Source organism: Sander vitreus, chromosome 3 (assembly GCF_031162955.1).
Source record: "Sander vitreus isolate 19-12246 chromosome 3, sanVit1, whole genome shotgun sequence".
NCBI classification, from domain to species: Eukaryota; Metazoa; Chordata; class Actinopteri; order Perciformes; family Percidae; genus Sander; species Sander vitreus.
In genome coordinates this window covers 28266569-28286639 of record NC_135857.1, presented here as the reverse complement: position 1 = coordinate 28286639, position 20071 = coordinate 28266569, and the positions used below count along the sequence as shown (strand labels likewise).

General features: G+C 41.9%; 1 protein-coding gene across 1 annotated transcript in view; it reads left to right on the top strand.

The window, feature by feature from the left end:
* Positions 1 to 19318, top strand: part of LOC144515727 (large neutral amino acids transporter small subunit 4-like) — a 28892-nt gene extending 9574 nt beyond the window's left edge. Inside the window, exons 3-14 of the mRNA XM_078246801.1 lie at positions 922 to 1138; positions 1943 to 1998; positions 2253 to 2329; positions 10609 to 10701; positions 10911 to 11044; positions 11603 to 11814; positions 13148 to 13291; positions 13773 to 13899; positions 14016 to 14148; positions 14497 to 14570; positions 14982 to 15105; positions 15254 to 19318. Of these exons, the coding sequence (XP_078102927.1) occupies positions 922 to 1138; positions 1943 to 1998; positions 2253 to 2329; positions 10609 to 10701; positions 10911 to 11044; positions 11603 to 11814; positions 13148 to 13291; positions 13773 to 13899; positions 14016 to 14148; positions 14497 to 14570; positions 14982 to 15105; positions 15254 to 15415 (1553 nt within the window). The 3' untranslated portion in view covers positions 15416 to 19318. The remainder of the gene's footprint in view (positions 1 to 921; positions 1139 to 1942; positions 1999 to 2252; positions 2330 to 10608; positions 10702 to 10910; positions 11045 to 11602; positions 11815 to 13147; positions 13292 to 13772; positions 13900 to 14015; positions 14149 to 14496; positions 14571 to 14981; positions 15106 to 15253) is intronic.
* The last annotated feature ends 753 nt before the right edge of the window (positions 19319 to 20071 follow it).

Sequence of the window (20071 nt, the reverse complement as noted above, 5' to 3'; positions counted from 1 at the left end):
GTGGGAAAGCAGATTTTCAGCTCTGTTGTTTTTTAGATGCAGACCTTGGCCTACATCTCCCTCCTTCCTCTAGATATTAAATATGTGGTTACTGCTGAGTGAGTCTCTAATGTTCTCCTGGCAGTTTGACCAAAAACAAGTCAAGGTGAATGAGGACTTGTTTTCCTCTTTCGGCCGTCCTCTCTGTCCCCTGTCTGTTTGTGTGTTGGTACCAGCACAGTTTCACCAGAGGCAACAGTCTAACAGAGTAGATTGACAAAAATAGACTCCATGTGAGCTCAGTGGACTGTGTTTACCAGTGATTCAGCACGAGGCCGACTGGGTCGGTGTCTGTCTGTGTGAAACTGTTACAGAGAGTTCCCCTCCACCATGCAGGGGTTCAGTTGTGACTATTTGTGGCGTCTGTTTACCCTGCATTGTGTTGTTTTCCCTCCAGTTATTTTGTTTATTTATTAAGTAATTACGAATAGCCTATTTCAGAGTTTTCTATTATATAGATATATATCATATGTATCTAGTATATACTATATTACTGGATTATTATTAATAATGCACAAATGTGTAAGCAGCATTCTAAAATTGCAGTCTGTGGAGCTTATGTGTGTAATGGAATACGTATAACTATAGCTGTCAAGTAAATGTAATGAAATAAAAATCACAACATTCCCATGTATGTAGTGGAGTAGAAGGATTAAGATACATAAAATGCAATCTCATCATTAAAGTACAAGCACTTTAGAACTGTACACTTGTACTCTATGTAAGTAAATGTAGTTACCTTCCACCTCTGGGTATATAGCATTACAGACTGGACATGTTGTGTGCATATAATGTTTTATGGTTCATTTTCATTTGGAAGTGTTTCCTCATCTGACAGTTCTAATCTGAAGCCTTTACATCTCTACTCTCTCATTCATCCAGATAACAACTCCAGCATCAACCACTCCAACATCAACACCACTGCACCATCTGATTCTGAGGAGTACCTGGAGATGAATGGCTGGCCCATCTGCAAGGACCAGGATGAGATGCTGAACCTGGCCTTCACTGTGGGCTCCTTCCTGCTGTCTGCCATCACCCTGCCCATGGGCATCGTCATGGACAAATATGGTCCACGGAAGCTACGACTTCTGGGCAGGTATGGCTTGAGAAAAAAATCTAAATCTATTTTCCACCTGATATGATATAATACCTAGGGATGCACCGAATCCAGATTTTTAGGGATCGGCCGAATACCAAATCCACTGGTTAAGATTCTGCCGAATCCGAAACCGAATACCGAATCCTACTCCCATCCTCATCCACATATTTACATTAATGAAGTAAACAACATCCACAGCCTCTAAAATAGTTAAATGTAACAACTTAATGTTGAATTCACACGCTCTTTTCACATTGTAGGAAAGCACGTCGCTATCGCCAGATGAGTGACAATTTTGTTTGGCAAATTTTCGCTAACCAGTGTATGATGAAGGCATGTTGGGTGGGTGATATTAGAAAGCTAACGTTAGCTAAGGAGCAGCAGCCGGCCATTCGGTCGCTCCACTCCCACTGTAGGGACACTCATTTGCCGAGAGAACAGCTGAAAGCCCGAGAGAGGCACTGTCTGGTTAACACAAGTTGTTAACTGTGACTGTCCTTTCTTTGCCGTACCTGGGGTTGCTGTGTTTTGGCTGCTGTCTGTGGATTCCTTCATGCGCGGCTCGTATTCTTTCGGATGTTTCATGTGCAGGTGTTTTGGCAGCAGCGATGCTGTGTGTTGTTTGCGGCAAGGACCACAAACAACACACAACGGCAGAAACCGAACCCCGTCAAAAAGCCAAATATTCGGCCGAATCCGAACCCGAATCCTGGATTCGGTGCATCCCTAATAATATCTGACAGTAATGGTCTGTTTGGTTTATTTATTGCCTTATTCATACCCAGTGCTTTGTGTTCCCAGTGCCTGCTTTGCATTCTCTTGCCTCCTCATCGCCTACGGTGCCAGTGATCCCAACAGTACGTATCTTTACTTATGTCATCTCACATACATCACTTTAACGGCATCATATGTCCGTACTGCCTCACATGCTTCTCTCAATCATATTGCTTTTGTAGCCAATCCACATTGTACAGCATATTTACACACAGATACATACAGTGTATTGATGCATTGGTGACACTTTAATCAATCAGACAGGAGGTGTGGTGGGTGCTACTACTATACTATACTACTATCTGCCTATGTCACTAATCTGCTCTTTCTCCTGCAGATCTGTCCATCCTGATCTTCTTTGCTTTGGCGATGAATGGGTTTGGAGGCATGTGCATGACCTTCACTTCACTGACAGTAAGTATGAAAGCTTTACTAAGACTACAATACTTATATGATATAATTAAAGCAATATTGTCTTTCACTGGTCAAACTTATAACCCGAGAATTTTGTAATAGGCAGGGATATATAACAGCAACATAAAAAAAACTAATTTAATGGAGTGCTGTGATCAGTAGATTTGCCCAAGGAGGCAAAGTAAATCTTTGTGCCATTGACCAACATAAAACCATCTTCACAATGCTGACATTTGAGGGAATGGAGAGTCAGGGAGTCAAAAATGGAGGACACTATCATATTAGTTTTATACAACCCTGCTCTGCCGGAGTACAAACTGCTCCACAAAACATATAAATATTCATATAATACATTACAAAATATGTAATTTTCTAATAAAAATATCAATATGAACAAAACCAGAATAGCATAATTTGATATGAGGGGAAATGAAATGAGGAGGAGCAGAGGGGAAGGAAGAGATGTAGAGATTTTGGAAAAAAATAGTGATGAGGAAGAAGAGGAGAGAGAAGACAGAGAGGCAAGAGAGTGGATTAGGGAAGAGACACTGATGAAGAGTGGACGAAACAAGAGGGTTAGTTGATGGAGACAGAGAGATGGGCAGAAAAACAGTTGCATCAGAGAGAGGGAAAAGATGGACAAAAGGGGAGCAGACAGATGGCTGAGAAGTTGACAAGGGACTACTGGGAGAAAGGGATGAGCAGTGATGTGTAGACAAGAGAAGAGGGAGTGATGGAGTGGGTAAGAAAAGCCAGTGGTCAGGATGATCTCATCAGTCAGAGAAAGTGCTGCATCACAGGAGAGGCCATGTGAGAGCGAGTCTGCATTAGTGATTTATTATTCACTATTATTCACCTGCTCTGCTGCTATGGCTGGGAGCCAAAAAAAGACATCTCCTCATTACTATTTCATTCACACAAGGACACAGCAACAGGGGTGTCTCCCCACCTATGCTGCACTGTTTCCTATTCAGGCTGCCTACTGGGACCCTGACTGAGACACGCACACACACACACACACACACACACACACACACACACACACACACACGTTGCTCAGCTAGTTTCATCCCCCCCCTCCCCAATCTCCCGTGTTTAGTCTCAGTCTTGTTTTTTTCTTCTCCAGTTTCAGTTCCTCAGCAAAGCTAGACCTGCTCACAACTGTCAAAACGGTCTTTTGTGCATGCAAGAGATCTGTATGTTATTGTGTCAGCACTGTGTGTGTGTGTGTGTGTGTGTGTGTGTGTGTGTGTGTGTTGCTTTAGTTGTTGAGCGGCTCTAACGTACAGTAGTATAGAGCTCCCTGCAGGCCTCGACAAATGTTTTGTTTATACTATTGCCTCAGTATATGTGTGTGTGTATGTGTGAGTGTGAGAGAGAGAGAGAGAGAGCTCAAGATAGAGTAAGTAGTAAGCGATGTTGTTTGGATGCATTGCTTCTGCTCTTCCCTCGCCCTGCCCTTTCCTGAATCTCTGGGTCAGGGGTTGTTAAAGAGGAAAACAACTATTTTAAGAAGCCTGTAACCTTTATTTCTCAGGGGGTAAAAAACTTTGATGCAACATCTTGGGCATCATGTGTCATTAAAACTCCTCAGGTTAGGGTGACCCAGCCAGCCAAAACGCCCAGTGTGCGCACGCATGCGTGCATTTTTGTCATTTATTCACTAGAACCACCACCATGCTTTCTTTCTTTATCTCTGCTCCTTTCTTGCTACCTCTAATGAACTCAAAGTGTACCATTTGGCTCCTTCCCCTCTTTCTCTGTTATTTTTTTATTTTGTTTCTATCTTTGATTTACTTCCTCCTTTTTCCCTGTGGATGCACACTCAGCACTCAGTGTCCCGGCAATGGAAAACAGGGAGTGAAGCTGAGGAGGAGGAGAGGGTGGGGTGATTTATTCCGTCTCTGCTCTTCATTCCATTCCTTTCAATTCTATGCCTGTAAACAGCTTCATGTTACAGAGAATCTCTCCTCTTTCTTGCTAAATGTTCCCAACACACTGCCTCTTCGTACATGTACATATTTCCACACCCATAGGCAGACATGAAGCTCCTCCTCTTGTTCCTCGTCTCATTCGTGGCACGTGTTGGAGCCCCCCTTGCTTCCTGGGTTTGGTTTCCCAGTCTGAAGCTCTGCTTGCTGCCATAATCTACATTCTATCTGTAATATTTCTTACGTTCCCAAACCCTTTTTTTTTTGGTCACCTCTTAAAGGCTCACTAAACATCTGACTGATTCCCTGCTTGAAAACAACAAATTATCCATAGATGTGGTTTTTAGTTGAGAAATCTAAATGTCCTGTACATTTTCTTCCCAAATGACTGAAATGTCTAGGTCGGGCTGAAGGAGAAACAAGGAGTGATTTCTTGTTAGGTGGAACATTTATAAAGCGCACACACAGTGTTTCATTCCACATCACTCTGTGGACTGTTTTTACCATGCTGGAGATGGCAGGGTGAGATAGAGGAAGAACAGTATATATGCTCTGTTTACTGTTTATTTGACCACATGAAATGAAGGGAAGGGAGATGTGAGGGGAAATAAGATGAATGAATGCCAAAGGTCAAACTTGTAATTTGAGATGTTTGCCAGACTAAGCGGCAGTCGCTGATGTCAGGCCCATGTGGATTTGAGTAGTGGTGGGAAGTGATTACTGGATCTAGATTTTGAGGATTTTTGTGCAGCTAGAATGACTGTAAATCCCTACCAGACACAGAGTGGTCTTAACACTCGTTCAGAGACCTCTCAACCCTCCCAAAATCTTGTTTCTAGTGAAAATACTCATGTGCTTTTATTCATTGTTTGGCATTGAAGTCAGTCCAAAATATATCAGCTTTGAAATGATTGGACTCCTAATAGGAGGGAGCAAAAGATGACGTCAGGTTGATGAAGGTATGCAGTCTGGTTTTCGTCAGCTGGTGTTTGCTAATCTTAGGGCCCACTTGGCTGCTCTTTACGATGGATAGAGTACTATCCTGTGCGTCAGGACAGGACCGGTCAGAGCTAGTTCTTAGTTGTCCGGCAGAAGGCAGCTGAAGTTTCCACTTGCTGCAGCAAACCCTCTTCCTTCTTTCATTTCTCTGTTTTTTCCTCTCAAATGGCTCTATCCAGTTTCCTCTTTCTCCCCCTCATCATGGTTTCTCACTCCCTAGGCCTCTTTGTCACCTCACACTCTGCCTTCTCCATTTCCATTTCCAACACTCAGCAGCACACACTCTTATCAAGAGTGACTTACAAAATACATGCAAAAGTGCAGGATGGCCAAAAAGTTTGCAGTCGCAAACTTTTTGAATGAGCAGTCGCAGGGGGATTTTCTTTTTACCAAGCAAGTATCTAAACTGGTTCAAGGGAAGTCAGGTTCAAGTTCATGATGAGAGGGTTAGGGTCCTTATGTGATTCCAGACTAATCTTACACTCCGTGGAAACATTTACACATTATTACAATTGAATCAAGTGCCTAATGAAGAGATATGGGTTAAAATGAGACAGACCAAGACTGTAGAAAAGATATCAGTCTTGCCTGAAGCTCTGTGCAGCATTCATTCGACAAGGTGAAATCACAGCTAAACAGGTTTCAACTTGATGGTTTTAACCTCCTTCACTGCATTGCTGTTCTCTGTACAGCCTGTTCAAAATCGGTTCCAGGACATTGTGGCAGTTTCCCAAGAGCTGTTGGAGTGTAAATGTCTCTAGATTAACCAAAAAGGAAAAATACGTTTAATTTATCTACAAAACCCAATTTTCTTGTTTTGTTCACTTAACAGTTCAGTTCAAGTTTGAGTCATAACAAACTGTCCTTGTATTAAATACTGCGTTACCTGAATACTGTTCAAACAAAACCCTGACATGCATAGATCCACTTATTGATGAACGCCCACATCCCCGCTGGCTGCCACCGAACCCTGATCTCTTATCTCCAGGTGACTGCTCTGATGCTGAAAATAGACCTTTAGTGGCTGTCCAAACACTGAGCCCATCTGTGTGTGTACCCTGCCACTCTCTGCATGGATAAACTGTGACCGCAGAGCTAACAAAAGAGCTATTCAGAGAAGAAGCAATAACAAAATAGATGGTGGGTGTTATTATTTTAAAGAGGTACATGTATCTGCTCTCAGTCGTTCCCCTGGAGATAAACGTACTGACTCTTGTCATGTAAACGAGATTAGAGGACAAGTTAAGTAGATAGGAGATCAGTAAAGCCTGGGTTTAATAAGGTAGAAAAGGGTGAGTGGATGAGGTGAAATTTCCAGAACAAACACTGGGATGCCTCTGATTAAAGCTTTAGTCCGTAACTTTTTTTTGTATTAATGAACGTCCGTTACATTCAAGTCATTGCCAAATGAGTTGATACAAAGCTAATTAAGACTATCAGCTCCACACAACTCTCTCTGTATTTCTCAGTGTGTTCAGAAACTGGTGTCGTGCGGCGACTTTTTGCGTACAAAAAAATCGAGTGAAGATAGTTACCTGTTTTTTTTAATCCTCCGTGTCCTCCTTGGCTACTAGCAACTGCATGGAGGAGAGGTGGGGGGGTGGGTTGCACTTAATACTGTACCTTGGCGGCTAAGAAACACACAGGCAATACATTCCTTTGATGATAAGAAAATAACGGTGTGGCTCTAGGAAGGGCAATGTTGGTCAGTCACTTGGATTGATTGCCATGACATTTGTTATACACACTCATGTTACGATGAATTTTAATCACTATGGTGATCCCTTAACTTTTCATCTAGCGCCATCATCAGGTCAAAATTTCAACTTGTCTCCTAATTTGGTTTATGAACAAATACCTGAAAAACTAATGACATTCCCATCAGCCTCAGCTGTACTTTGTGTTAGTGCTAAATATATATTAGCATGCTAACATGCTAAGCTAAGATGGTTTTAACATCATCATATAGTAACATAGTAGCATTGTCATTGTGAGCATGATAGCAAGCAAGGCTGTGCAGTACAACCTCAAAGAGCATGGCTGTAGACACTTCTTCTTGTTTAATCAACTGACAACAATGCATTTGTAGAATGAGCATGATTCCTACCCAGAACATGACGGAAAATGTATTTTTATTATATAAAGCTGGCACAAAAGATCACCTATAGGGTAAATGTGTGTGTCTGTCTATTATCTTGTGATTGTTACAGTTATTTCGCAGTCAGTTGCTTGTTGTGTGTATGTTAGCATCTGAAGCCACAGCAGATTGTCTTTGAGTATTTAACAGTCACAAACCCACCTGTCTGCTTGACTGATGTGTTATTGACTAAAGCTACAAAAACACTGTTATCTGCTCCTCGTCAAGCCTGACAGCTGCTCCTCCCATCAACACACTCGCTCTAATGTTATTCTCACGCTGCTGAACCCAATAATCCCCACTTCTTCTTTCATGATTAGTAGACTTAAACTAAACTGGTTTGTGACATGTTTTTAGGAAACAGTGATTTTACCCAACTGTGACTCAGACCCAGTAACCCAGAGAAACCCCTGCTGTGACGTAATCATTTTATGAGGCCAACGCTCAGCATCACAAGACCTAGACGTGGTTTTTACTCTGGTTTGGGCATGCTGCTGAACACACAGATGGTTTGAGGTTTTTGCTCAGGAACTGCACCGATTGCTCACATGAATTGTTTTCTCCCACTGACCTGTGCGCTTGCAGAAATGATCCCCAGTGGCAACAGTGTTGCTTCCAAATGAACCTGTCCCCAGCGTGAATAAACAAGCCTGGGTGTATTAGTGGGAGAAACACCAAGGAGGTGAATGACAGAGAAGATAGGGACTGACTCATCCACATTATTATTCCTTTGTATCTGATATTTAGGATCTTAATGGGGAAATTATTTATTTGAACTAGTGATTTAGGGACTGTATGAAGATTATTTGGGTGGTGAGTTGGGCTGAACCTTATGTTTCACTTTATAAAAAAGCAAAGCCAAGGTTATTAATGATTTTGTTTAACCCTCCTTTTGACTTTGTAAAAACTGCAAGTTGAAGTGTCACTTGAGTCTGCGTCGGTTGGTGCTGAAGACTTCATGTTTGAAAATGAAAGAAATCTGTAGGTGTGGAGTGAGAAAGAAGTGAGCTTACTGTAGTCTGTAAAGAGTGACCTCTGTAGCCTGCTCTTCACCTCTGCTTAAGGCTAGCAGCTCAAGGTTGCATTAGCTGCGGGGCGGCCTCGAGCTCCCACAGTAAGAGCATGCGCCCCATGTAGGCTGAGTCCTTTGCACCGTCCTGGGTTCAAATCCGACCTGCTGCCCTTTGCTGCGTGTCATCCCCTCTCTTTCTGTCCACTGTCACTATCGAATAAAGGGAAAACCCCCAAAAAATGATCTATAAAAAAGGTTACATTAGCTGCTACTGGCATAACACACCTGAATTGCACTCAAGTTGCATTGTGAGTAATAGTTGGTAGCTGCCAGATTTTGACAAGGAAGAAGAATGTGTGAAATCATAAATGCTTTTCTTTTTTTTTTTCTTTTTCTTTTTGATGTAAATATTAATGTAACTATTAACTACTTTACAGAGGAAGGCTGATAATAATAATTTTCATACAGTCATATTATTTTCAAAATGTTCGCTATTAATAGAACTCTTGCAAAAGACTGGACATTAAAAATGACCCATCGTCACAGGCCAGAGGATGAGGAAGTGATAGAGCGTCAGTGGGGAAATCTGAACCTGTTGACTCTGCATAGCTATCAAGGCATCGATGTGTCATGACCACATCAAGAGTGCTAAGCTAGACACAAGCTGAGCTGGTCATTTGTGTGTCCTCTCCTCTACACTGACTGGGCAATTGCTCACCTATCGTACCCCTGGTGTAGTCAGTCAGTCAGACTTCTCCTGTAAAGTGTCATAACTGGATTCTTCCAGTTGAGCGCTGCTACAGGGAAACATGAGTGGGGGGATTTAGGGTACTTGTTTTTTTGGATGTCATGGCATGGATGTAGCCATTTTTGTAGCTCACCTTTGGTCCAATTAATCCAGGGAGTGAGGACTGTGTGAGGTGAGAGGGTTCAAGCAGCTGCCTAACAAGCTGCATCCCTGTGGTTAGCACAGCGGCCGTACAGACGGCTGGACGGACAGATGAGGACAATGGTAGAGGGCGGGGAATGCTATTTACGATCAAACGATAAAAATGTGTCACCCAAATTTTGTACTCCCTGCCCCCACTCTTTCACCAGTGACCCAGTTCATTCACTGTTGTTGACTTGGAGTTTGATTTCCTCTCCTCCATGTTAAACTATATATTCTCCAGATGGCATAATTTAAACATGACTGACACATGATTAAACATGACTGATAGAGACAGTAATATCTGTCATATCTAACCACATGTTGCTCTCATGCTCTCTGTTGTCAATTTGTTTCTTTGTTTCTTACTTCTTGAAGAAAGCTGTTTACTCAAGTTGAGGGTTGCGCGTCATGCAAGACTCTCCGGCATTTCTGTCTCTGCTCCACTTCAAAAGCTAGGACAAAAACAGCCTGCTGCAGACAGTACAGGGTGTACTATACTTTGTGGTGACAAGCCTATCAATAGTCAATACTGTGTTGAGCACTGGGCTGACGTGTTTGCCTGGATGTGTGCAATATGCAAAAAATGTTAATGTTAATGTGTTTAGTGATCTTGTGGGTTTTGGTTTAATGTCAACGAAGATAAATGTGCAAGCTAACAGCATAACAAGTTGCATAAATAGAGAAACAATTCTCAAAGTCTGCAAACAGACTCAGTAATGTCTGTTACAGGAATATCTAACTAACTTACATTAGCCACCATAATCTAACTGGTCATACCAGACCAAATAAGACTGTAACAGCAAAACCCCTGAGTGTACCCAATTGAGCAAAGGTGCATTTATTGCTTATGAATTCAACTTTTAATTTGTAGGATCATTAAAGTGCAATGTCCTCACATACTCTCACTTTAAGTCACTAGGATATGTCGTGTTTTTAAATAAACCTCCAAGATCCATTACTTAAGCACTGAAGTGATACACAGAAAGCTTTTTCCTCTACTTCAACAATGAAATTCGAGACCATTCTGTGCTTGTTCTCCATTAAGCCCCAGGCTAGTAGTGTTTTACAGGGATGTAAATGATATTCAGATATAGCGGTCAGATATAGCGGTCAGATATAGCGGTCAGATATAACGAGTATCAAGATCGAGATTTTCCTCTGTGTTTTGAATAAATCTTCACACATCACTTGTTAAGTGTTTATATGAACTTGCTGTGTATTATTTTTTTATTTTAGTACCCTAATCTGTTCTTTCTGCTCTCTCCATAGCTCCCCAACATGTTTGGAGACCTGAGGTCAACCTTCATTTCTCTGATGATTGGATCCTACGCCTCCTCTGCTGTCACTTTTCCCGGCATCAAGGTTTGTGACATTTGATTTCTGCTGTCAATGACATCACTCGATTCTTGATTTACCCAAAAATATTCATAAATTTGTCCTCATCCATCATGTAAGGATTCCTCCTGAACGGCGATGCTCTAACATGAGAAAGAATGACACTGCTACCACAGAATGAGATGTTGATTCTTCGTTATGATGTGTCTGTTTGGGTGCCGTCTGCCTGCCTGTAGGTGATCTATGATCTGGGTGCAACCTTCATCATCATCCTGCTGGTGTGGGCCGCCTGCGCTTGCCTCGTCTTCTTCAACTGCTTCGTCAACTGGCCTCTGGAGCCCTTCCCCGGCCCAGAGGACATGGACTACACGTAAGACGAACAGAAGCTCTTACACACACACACACACACACACACACACACACACACACACACACACACACACACACACACACCAAAGCATATAAACATTTCTGTAGCCTCCAGCCATCATTATTAAATGGCCACTGTAATGCTACCAGCTGTCCTCAAGTCATACCTGCTGTAAAAGGATTCCGACCCAGACAGACTGCATTCTCCACAGAGATCACTACATTACACACATGCACAAGATGTAGAGACATACATGCTCACACACTCACCCACAGTAAATCCCAGTGTAATGCAGCAGAGGCCAAGTAAGCCCTAAAGACAGGAAAGACCCTAAAACCAGGTGATCTGCCGGCTTTGCTCTCAATCACCTGGATCCTTTGTTTCCTCCTGTCTTTTCCCTTTTCCTCCCTTTCTCTCTCTTTCTCTACTGATGTTTTTGTCCTTGTTGCTTGCTTTCCTCCTCCTCATCCTCTTTTCACTTGACAGTTTGACAGTTGCTCTGCATTTTGTGCTAACAATCACCGTTCACCTTCTGTTCTCTTTCCACCAATCCTTCAGGGTGAAGATCAAGTTCAGCTGGCTGGGCTTTGACCACAAGATCACAGGGAAGCAGTTTTATCGGCAGGTGACCACAGTGGGGCGCCGTCTCAGTGTCGGCAACTCCATGAAGCAGCAGCACCAGCCGGCCAAAGACCTGGCCTCGCAGGAGGCCAACAAGCTGTGTCTGTCCACTGTTGACCTGGACGTGAAGTGCAAAGCCAAGGAAGAGAGTAAGTCTGAGCTTAGACGTTCTGTAATGTTAGGAATCTATAGTAATATATAAATGTAATGAATTATTATTATTATTATTAATAATAATAATAATAATTATAATAATTATTATTATTATTATTATTATAAGGTGGATGTGAATACCAGCACTTTATAATGTTCTCCATTGAGAACTAAGTTATTATAGCTAATATTTTTTTTAAGATTACCAGTGTCACAATTAGAATTTAGCAATATGGTTAACAGAATGCAATATTATTTTTTCAATAACTGACTCATATACATTAAAATAATACAATTGATGTCTTAATATATATAGAAAAAAAACCTTCCAGAAACTAATTTTGTTAGTATTTAATTACGCGTTGCTAAGAATGACTTATTTCAACAGCAGAGTTTGATGACATGATAGAATACAATATACTTCATATTAGCAGCATCACCTCTCAGCTCTGAAAAACATAAAACCTCAGGGCCTGACCTACATCTGTACAAAACAATAAGGCACAAACACCCCTTACACTGAATGCCCCTTTACCTCTGCCCTACATCCACGCTAAGCTGACCTCTGTTACCCCTACACCTCTAGTCCTCCTTTGGCCCCTTCTGGCTCTTCTACACCAGAGTCAAGGAATCCCAGTGGGGGGGTCTGGTCGCTCCCCTCTGGGTCTCTTTGATAGCAAATGGACCGTTAAATTGGTCCGGACCCCATTCTTAGAAAAGCCGCTCAGCAGTGTGTGGCGCGCTGGCACAGATCCCTAGAGAAGCATTGTTTTGGTTTGAAGGCCAAGCATCCTCCGCATATGGTTGGTTTCATAACAGCTGGACATGTTCTGACTGTCAGGAGCTTTAAGGAGGGCCATATTACACACTCACACACAAACATGTTTGCCCTCTCATTCCTCTCTAATTTAATGGCATCTGAGAGGGTTGCAGAATATTTACTTATTAGGCATTGTTTCTTTTCCTCCAGTCTCCTGAGAGCTGAAAGGCTTGATTTGAATTTAAACACATCAACATCTGAACATATTTTGTTTCTATCATCAGTAACAAACACAAATCATGTAGCTGTACTGAAACACTCAGCAAGGCCACAGTGTACTAGTTTAGTATGTAAACCACATTTTGAGCCAGCACAGAAGTCTAACTAATTGCTTAGATTTCAAAATAAAAGAATCTTAGCCAACCTTAGGTCATTTTTATCAGTCTTGGACCTAATGGTTTTTGGACTGTTTTCATGGCATTATGGCTACTAGTGTCTTGAACGCCACACTGAACTATTGACTTTTCCTGCCGCCACCATGAAGTTAATATTTGTAATTTCTGCTGCAGCTCAGTCCTTCATGAAGAGTGTCCTCAGTCCCATCTTCATGCTGAGCCTCATCACCATGTGTGTGACCCAGCTGCGCCTCATCTTCTACATGGGAGCCATGAACACCATCCTGGAGTCCCTGACAGAGGGAGACCTCAGCACAGGTGTGTGCTGTTTCTAGCACATAGTAGATTAAACTGTATTTGAACACACACATGGTGTTATGTGATTATATCTTTAACATCTGACCACAGTGTTGCAGTGGATGTTCTTAGATCTCTGACACCTAACAATCTCTCAAGCTGCTTTCCGCTCAGCTAAACCGCCTTGTTGCTTGTTGTTAACTTTCCGTCTTTCCTTTTCCATTTGTCTCTCTTGCTCTTTCTCTTTTCCCTTCATGCTGGCTTCTTGCTGCTGTTGCAGTGGAGAAGATGCAAGTGGGTAAGAAACCTCAGGCTTCACTTAAAAAGATCTAAGACCTACCCTCTTCAGCTGTTCTCCTTAGCCATCTGTCCACTTTGTGTTTGCTTGTTTCTATGTGCATCACCCTCTAAACATCTTCATCCATTTCATTTTCAAGTTCAAAACTTATAGCATAAAAACATAACAATAACTCTGTCTGTATCTCTATCATCTGTCTCTCAGTGAGTGTTTACACGTCCATCTTTGGCGTGCTCCAGCTTTTGTGTCTGGTCACCTCTCCTGTGATTGGCCAAGTCATGGACTGGAAGCTCAAGGACTGCGAGGAGGATAATGACAAGAGTGCCAAGAGGTGAGGATGCACACATAAACACACACAGAACAAAAGAAAAAAAGAAAAAAAGCATAAGCCTAAAAAGGTAATAAAAAAAGCTTGACATTCTTTTTTACTCTATTCTGTTCTATTAGGGAGCCTGGTCAGCCCCGTCGTAATGACAAACAGATACAGAAGATCGTCAACGCCACCAGAGCCTTTATCTTCACTAACCTACTCCTGGTTTGCTTTGGAGTCACCTGCATCGTCCCTAACCTGCCACTTCAGGTACACAAACACACAGGATAAGAGAACTATCTTATTTCTTTGAAGCTCTTCGGCGATGCACATTTCACAGCATGTGCTGCTAGTCTAACGCTGCAGAGACAGACCAAGACTGAGAGATGTACACAATGTTCAAACATGAGAGAGTCACATGGCAATGCAGCTCCTGATATCACTAGGTATTTTAGTGACACCTACTGGACAACTGAGTCTTTACATGTTACTCACTCATCCTGAATCTCATTTATCAAAGATGAAAGCCATTTCTCAGTGAGGACAGGCCAGCTGTGAACTGGTACTTAATGAAAAATGTATCTTTTTTTTTTTCTTCATTTCCCTCCTCCTCCTTAGATTCTGTCCTTTATCCTACACACTATTGTCAGAGGCTTCATCCACTCTGCAGTCGGAGGCCTCTATGCTGCTGTGTAAGTGTCAACGTGTTCAAAACATAATGGCATAACAGCACACACAATGATACTGTATGATACCAATATAGAATTGTAGATTTACTACATACATAACATAACAAAAGTATGCATAGACACAAACATTACCCCCATATAATTTTGTTCATCTCATTCCAAAACCATGGCCATTCAGTTGCTGCTATAACTTTAACTTTTAATGTAGGATTACCTATGTGTGTTTGTGTGTGTGTGTGTGTGTGTGTGTGTGTGTGTGTGTGTGTGTGTGTGTGTGTGTGTGTGTGTGTGTAGTTTTAATTTGATTGGCTTCAGTTTGAAAGAACCCCCAGAGTTGATATTTAAACTCAAATTCAAGTTAGTAATGAGCCTGTTTAAATGTACCCTCTGATACATGTTGTTTGTCCCTTGCAGGTACCCATCCTCTCAGTTTGGCAGCCTGACAGGCATGCAGTCTCTGATCAGCGCTCTGTTCGCCCTGCTCCAACAGCCTCTCTTCATGGCCATGGTGGGACCCCTGGAGGGAGACCCTCTATGGGTGAGTGACACAAATATATTGACATTAACATAAATGAGTAAAGAAGCGAGTCCTGTGGTTAATATTTAGACCTTTAAACATCTGAACTGTGATTTTCTAGTGAACGGCCCATATCATTATGTTGGTCTGACTCTAATGTTGTCTTCAGGTAAACGTGGGACTGTTGGTGGTTAGCATGCTGGGATTTTGCCTCCCTCTCTACCTGCTGTGCCACAGCCGCCACCTGCAGCGCCTCAGAGACGAGCGCAACGACGATCCCAAGATCTACGCCAAGATTAACGACGACAGCAAGCCCGAGGCTTTTGTCTAGACCGTGAGGAAGAACAGAGTCAAAGATTATGTTTTAAAAACTGAAGAGGACGAGCTACACTAAAAAAAAGAGAAGGACAGGGAGAAGAAGAGAGGGGAGGGGGAGAGTGGCGGAGGTCACTTGCTTGTGTGACACCTCTCTCAGTTTGTCAGACAGCTCACAAATTAAACACCCTTTCACTCACACCATTTCACTGCCAATCTTATTTTGTCAATATGACTACACACCACTGTGACACACAGTCTCACCCTCTCTGATACTGTACACTGTTAGAAACCTGACACACACACACACACACACACACACACACACACACACACACACACACACACACACACACACACACACACACACAGTTCAAGCTCCACGGAGAGCTCCCACTCACTCGACTGCATCTCTGAACTGAGGAGAAAATAGACTGATGGCAGACTTTTTATATCTCCCCAAATGACTCCTCTACACATCTTTTCTTCACTCTTGTCATTTTTATTTCTCGCTGTTACATCTGTCAGTGACGGTTGACTGGTTCAGCCTCTCCAGTCTAACTTAAAAACAACAAAAAACAATAGAACAAGAAGGTGCCAGTCAATGGAAAGCCACAGCGAGGACATTTCTAAGGTGTCAAATGTAAGCATTGTGTTTTTAAAGCCACCTAACAGTAACTGACTGTGGCGTTGTGAACATGTACAGCAGTAACCATGACTACCTTTGCTTTTTGATTGGTTCAGGTTTGTCTGAGGTGCCGTTCACCCATCTCTCTCAGACAGCACAAGCCAGTGTTTAATGGGGCTGCTTGGTGTCTGTCTTAGTTTTGCAGACTTAAATGTCTTTTGGGAGACAAATAAACACCAAACATACACACACACACACACACACACACACACACACACACACACACACACACACACACACACACACACACACACACACACACAAGTGGCACCCTTGGTCCTGGCATCTCTGCTTCCTCTTGTGCTCCAGGGCATTACGGAATAACAATCCACAGACAGCAGTATTGGTAGCAGTTCAGATTGAAACACACAGTATCATGACTTAGTTCATTACGAAAACGCTGCAGCATCTTTGTGTGTGTGTTACATAATGCAGTGTGAGAAAAAATGGTTTCTGGGGTCAGATAAACTACACTGCATGATGCCAGAGACAGGGCTGGTCCTATATTACTGTTTCACTCAGTTACTAATGCAGGAAGACTGGCTCAACCTGCCATGTTTGTTTGTTTTTTTGCTCATGAATTCCTTTTTTGTGCGTTTGAAATATGTAACCGTTTTTTTTTCCCCCTCAAATGTATTTACTTGCAATATGATCGCCGATGCGTTGTTACTGTAAATCTTTGCTCCCTATACGTGATCTGACGACGTGGAGGAGAAGTGTGTTTTTTAGGCTGGAATGACGTAGAGATGGAGTGACGTAGAGATGGAGCTCTGCGTTATTCCACTTCGCTACACACATGAATTTGGAGTCTCGATTCATTGTAGCAATAAGTGCTTCTGTGAGGTGCTGGGCAACATGTACACACACAATTACACACATACAGGCAAACATGTACATTTTTTTAAATGTATTTCTAAATCAAAATGGTGCTAGTTGAAACACAAATTATTTTTTTGCATTTTGCTTTAAGGGGCAATTGAGGTCATTGTTACCACAAAGGCACAAATTGACATCAACTTACTGACAAGTTCTGTTTCTTTATTCAGCGGCACAGAGGATTCCAAAGAATCAATCAAGTTACCGTTTCAAACAACTACTTTGCTCTTGGCTTTGTATCAGTTTTCTGCACTGTAACACAAAGTGCCACCACAGCAGCAGCTCTAGAAACTTGAACTCACCTCTTACAGACATAAAGGTAGATTTGCTTGAAGGTATCAGGCTGTTAAAGACACACTCCTCCAGCCCCTGAGAAAAGTGGTGTGTGATGAGACTCAACACAGACAATAAAAGAGTCTTTGTCTTTGATAGGAAAAGCACAGAGTTGAAATGATACAGGGAGATAATAATTTCTGTTTGATTCAGCCTGCTGTCTTCAGATGCCATACAGAGACGCTCCTCAGCTATTTCCTGCCTGGCACTAACTCACAGAGGCACTTCCAAAGACAGCCATGACCCTCAGAGTGCCTCCTTATATGTGTTCAGAAAATGGGAGGAGTGGATCCAGGCAGGATGTGGCGCACCCAATCCCTCTTTCCCTCCATCTATCCATCCATCTATTGCTTTCATCCATCCATCCGTCTGCAAACACGCCTTGAAATGTTTACTGATGACAGGTTACAGAGCTGAGAGACAAGCCTCTGCCGCAATCAGATGCTCGCAATGAATGATTATTAGTGAGAAACGAATGGCACATGATGCACTTTAGACCCCTAGAAACGGACCTCAGTCATGTATTTCTGAATGGCTTGCCAACACTATATCGTACACGCAATGCATGGCTGCTTACTAGTGGAAGAATGTATACTCAGAGCTTCAGATGTAGATTTTTTAATACAGAACATGGGAACGGAAATATGCTGTTATTTTTTTATATTCACAGACTTAAAAAAAACAACCCTGTTCATTATATCGCCTTTATGTACACAGACAGTGTGGCAGAGCCTTGTCTCTCACTTCAGGAACTTTCATAAGCGTGGATCAGATATATTCATCCTTACTAAAGAAAAAAAAAGAGCAAAGAGAATTGTATGGAATAAAATTGGCGGTGGTTATTTAAACGTGTTTAGTTAAACGACAAATTGGAAAAAGCTTTTGTGAAGTGAACGTTTCTATGCATGTCAAATTAAATGTCCCAAAATGTTTAAATTGTTGTATCTCCAAAGTACAAAACGTGTGTAACAACAACAGATCTCAAGCCATCCATCCATTTTCCACCACTGGGTTGTGGTGGAAGGCTCAGGCTCTCTAAGATAAGCCAGACACCCTTCTCTGAATTTTGTCATTTGTCAGTCTTTATTTGTACGTTGTAGATACAAACCCGCACAGAGACACTGATTGTTTTTGCACTATTATTCCTTTGAAAAGTGGAAAAAAATTCTCATATACTCAACAGTTGTTGTTTCCAAAACACCGGTTTTGTATTTGAAAGATACAACAATGTGACTTTGTGCATAGAAATGTAACATTGATTTGCACAAATCTTTAATTACAAGTGCACATTTTTTGTTTTCACAGAACCTTGTTCACATTTGCCATTGTTATAAAACACGTCAATAATTTAACTCCACAGTGTATCTGGTGGCGTGCTGGTGTGTCCTGTAACTAATACTCCTGTGACTTGACATGCTGTTAAGACTAGAGACGACAGGCAGGTAGAGATATACTCTGATGCAGTACTTTACTCCAGCACTATGAATGTGGGTGATGATGGACATTGATTTTTCATTCATTCAGCACTTTTCTTCACTGCCGTACCTTAAACAACTCACCCTGTCCTCAATGCCATCACCTTCCCCTGTCTAACCCCAGCCTCCTAGGATAGGAATTCTGCAGTAGTTTAGTGATCGATGTTTTGAATAATTGTGTATTCTCTGAAGATGAATCCTAGCGTCAGCTTGTGCTTGCGGGTGTTTTTATGGTTGTGTGTGATGATAGGAAATGAGGATTTCAGCTGGAACACAGACACCTTGTTTCCCTCCCCTGGCATGTACCTTTTATATTGTTTCTAGCTACCATGCGCCAGTTTAGTTTCTTTGTCTTTTTATTAAGCTTTTTTTCTCTGATGTTTACGAGAATGTGTATTTTCATGGACTTATATTGTATATTTGGTTGTCTTTTGTCTTGTACCAACAGTATAGCCATTATCATTGACATTTTCAAGTCATGTTTCAACTGAAAGAAAAAAAAAGATATCAATCAATATATGAAGCAAAATAAACACAATCGTTTGTATGGCGGTGTCTCTTATTTCAAATGATCACTGTGCACACTTCTGTGATCTTGTAGAGGTAGGACAATACTTCTTCAGAGCAGCAGGGGTCAGACTCTCACTGTAATGCTGATAGTCATGGTATTTAAACAGTCTGAGATGTCTCATAAACAGGTTAAACCGGAGTTGACGGTTTCTCCCTGTACCGGTTTCACACACACACACACACACACACACACCACACACACACACACACACAGTTGGCTACTCCACCCTTTGAGAAGATAAGGGGAAGAACCAGCTGATACTCACTGAGCTGTGATAATTATTTCACTGGTAAATACAAGTGTGGGAAACTTTGTAATCTTCATCAGTTTCATGCAACACAAAGATCCTTATTGTGTCATGTCAGCCTGTTACAATTGTGGTAAAGTCCACTCTGCAAATAAAAAGTCATGTGATTCTTTCTCTTTCTGCTTTACACCACACCAAGGACATGTTAATGTTGAGGCTACTGGTGCTTAGAGTCGAACTACCACTTTTTATTATTACTGTAGTTACACAAAGGGGAATTTATATTATGGATGTTGTCTAGTTGCAGAAGCAGCAATAATAGCTGCAGCTATTAGTAGTATAGGCTACAACAGCAAACATATGGCCTTAATTAAAAGAAGTATTACAATAGCTTGTAGGGGGTATTGGCATACACATAAAGTCATAATCCTAACATAAAGTTCACATTGGCAAGACTTGATAATGGTTTACCCAGCTGCACT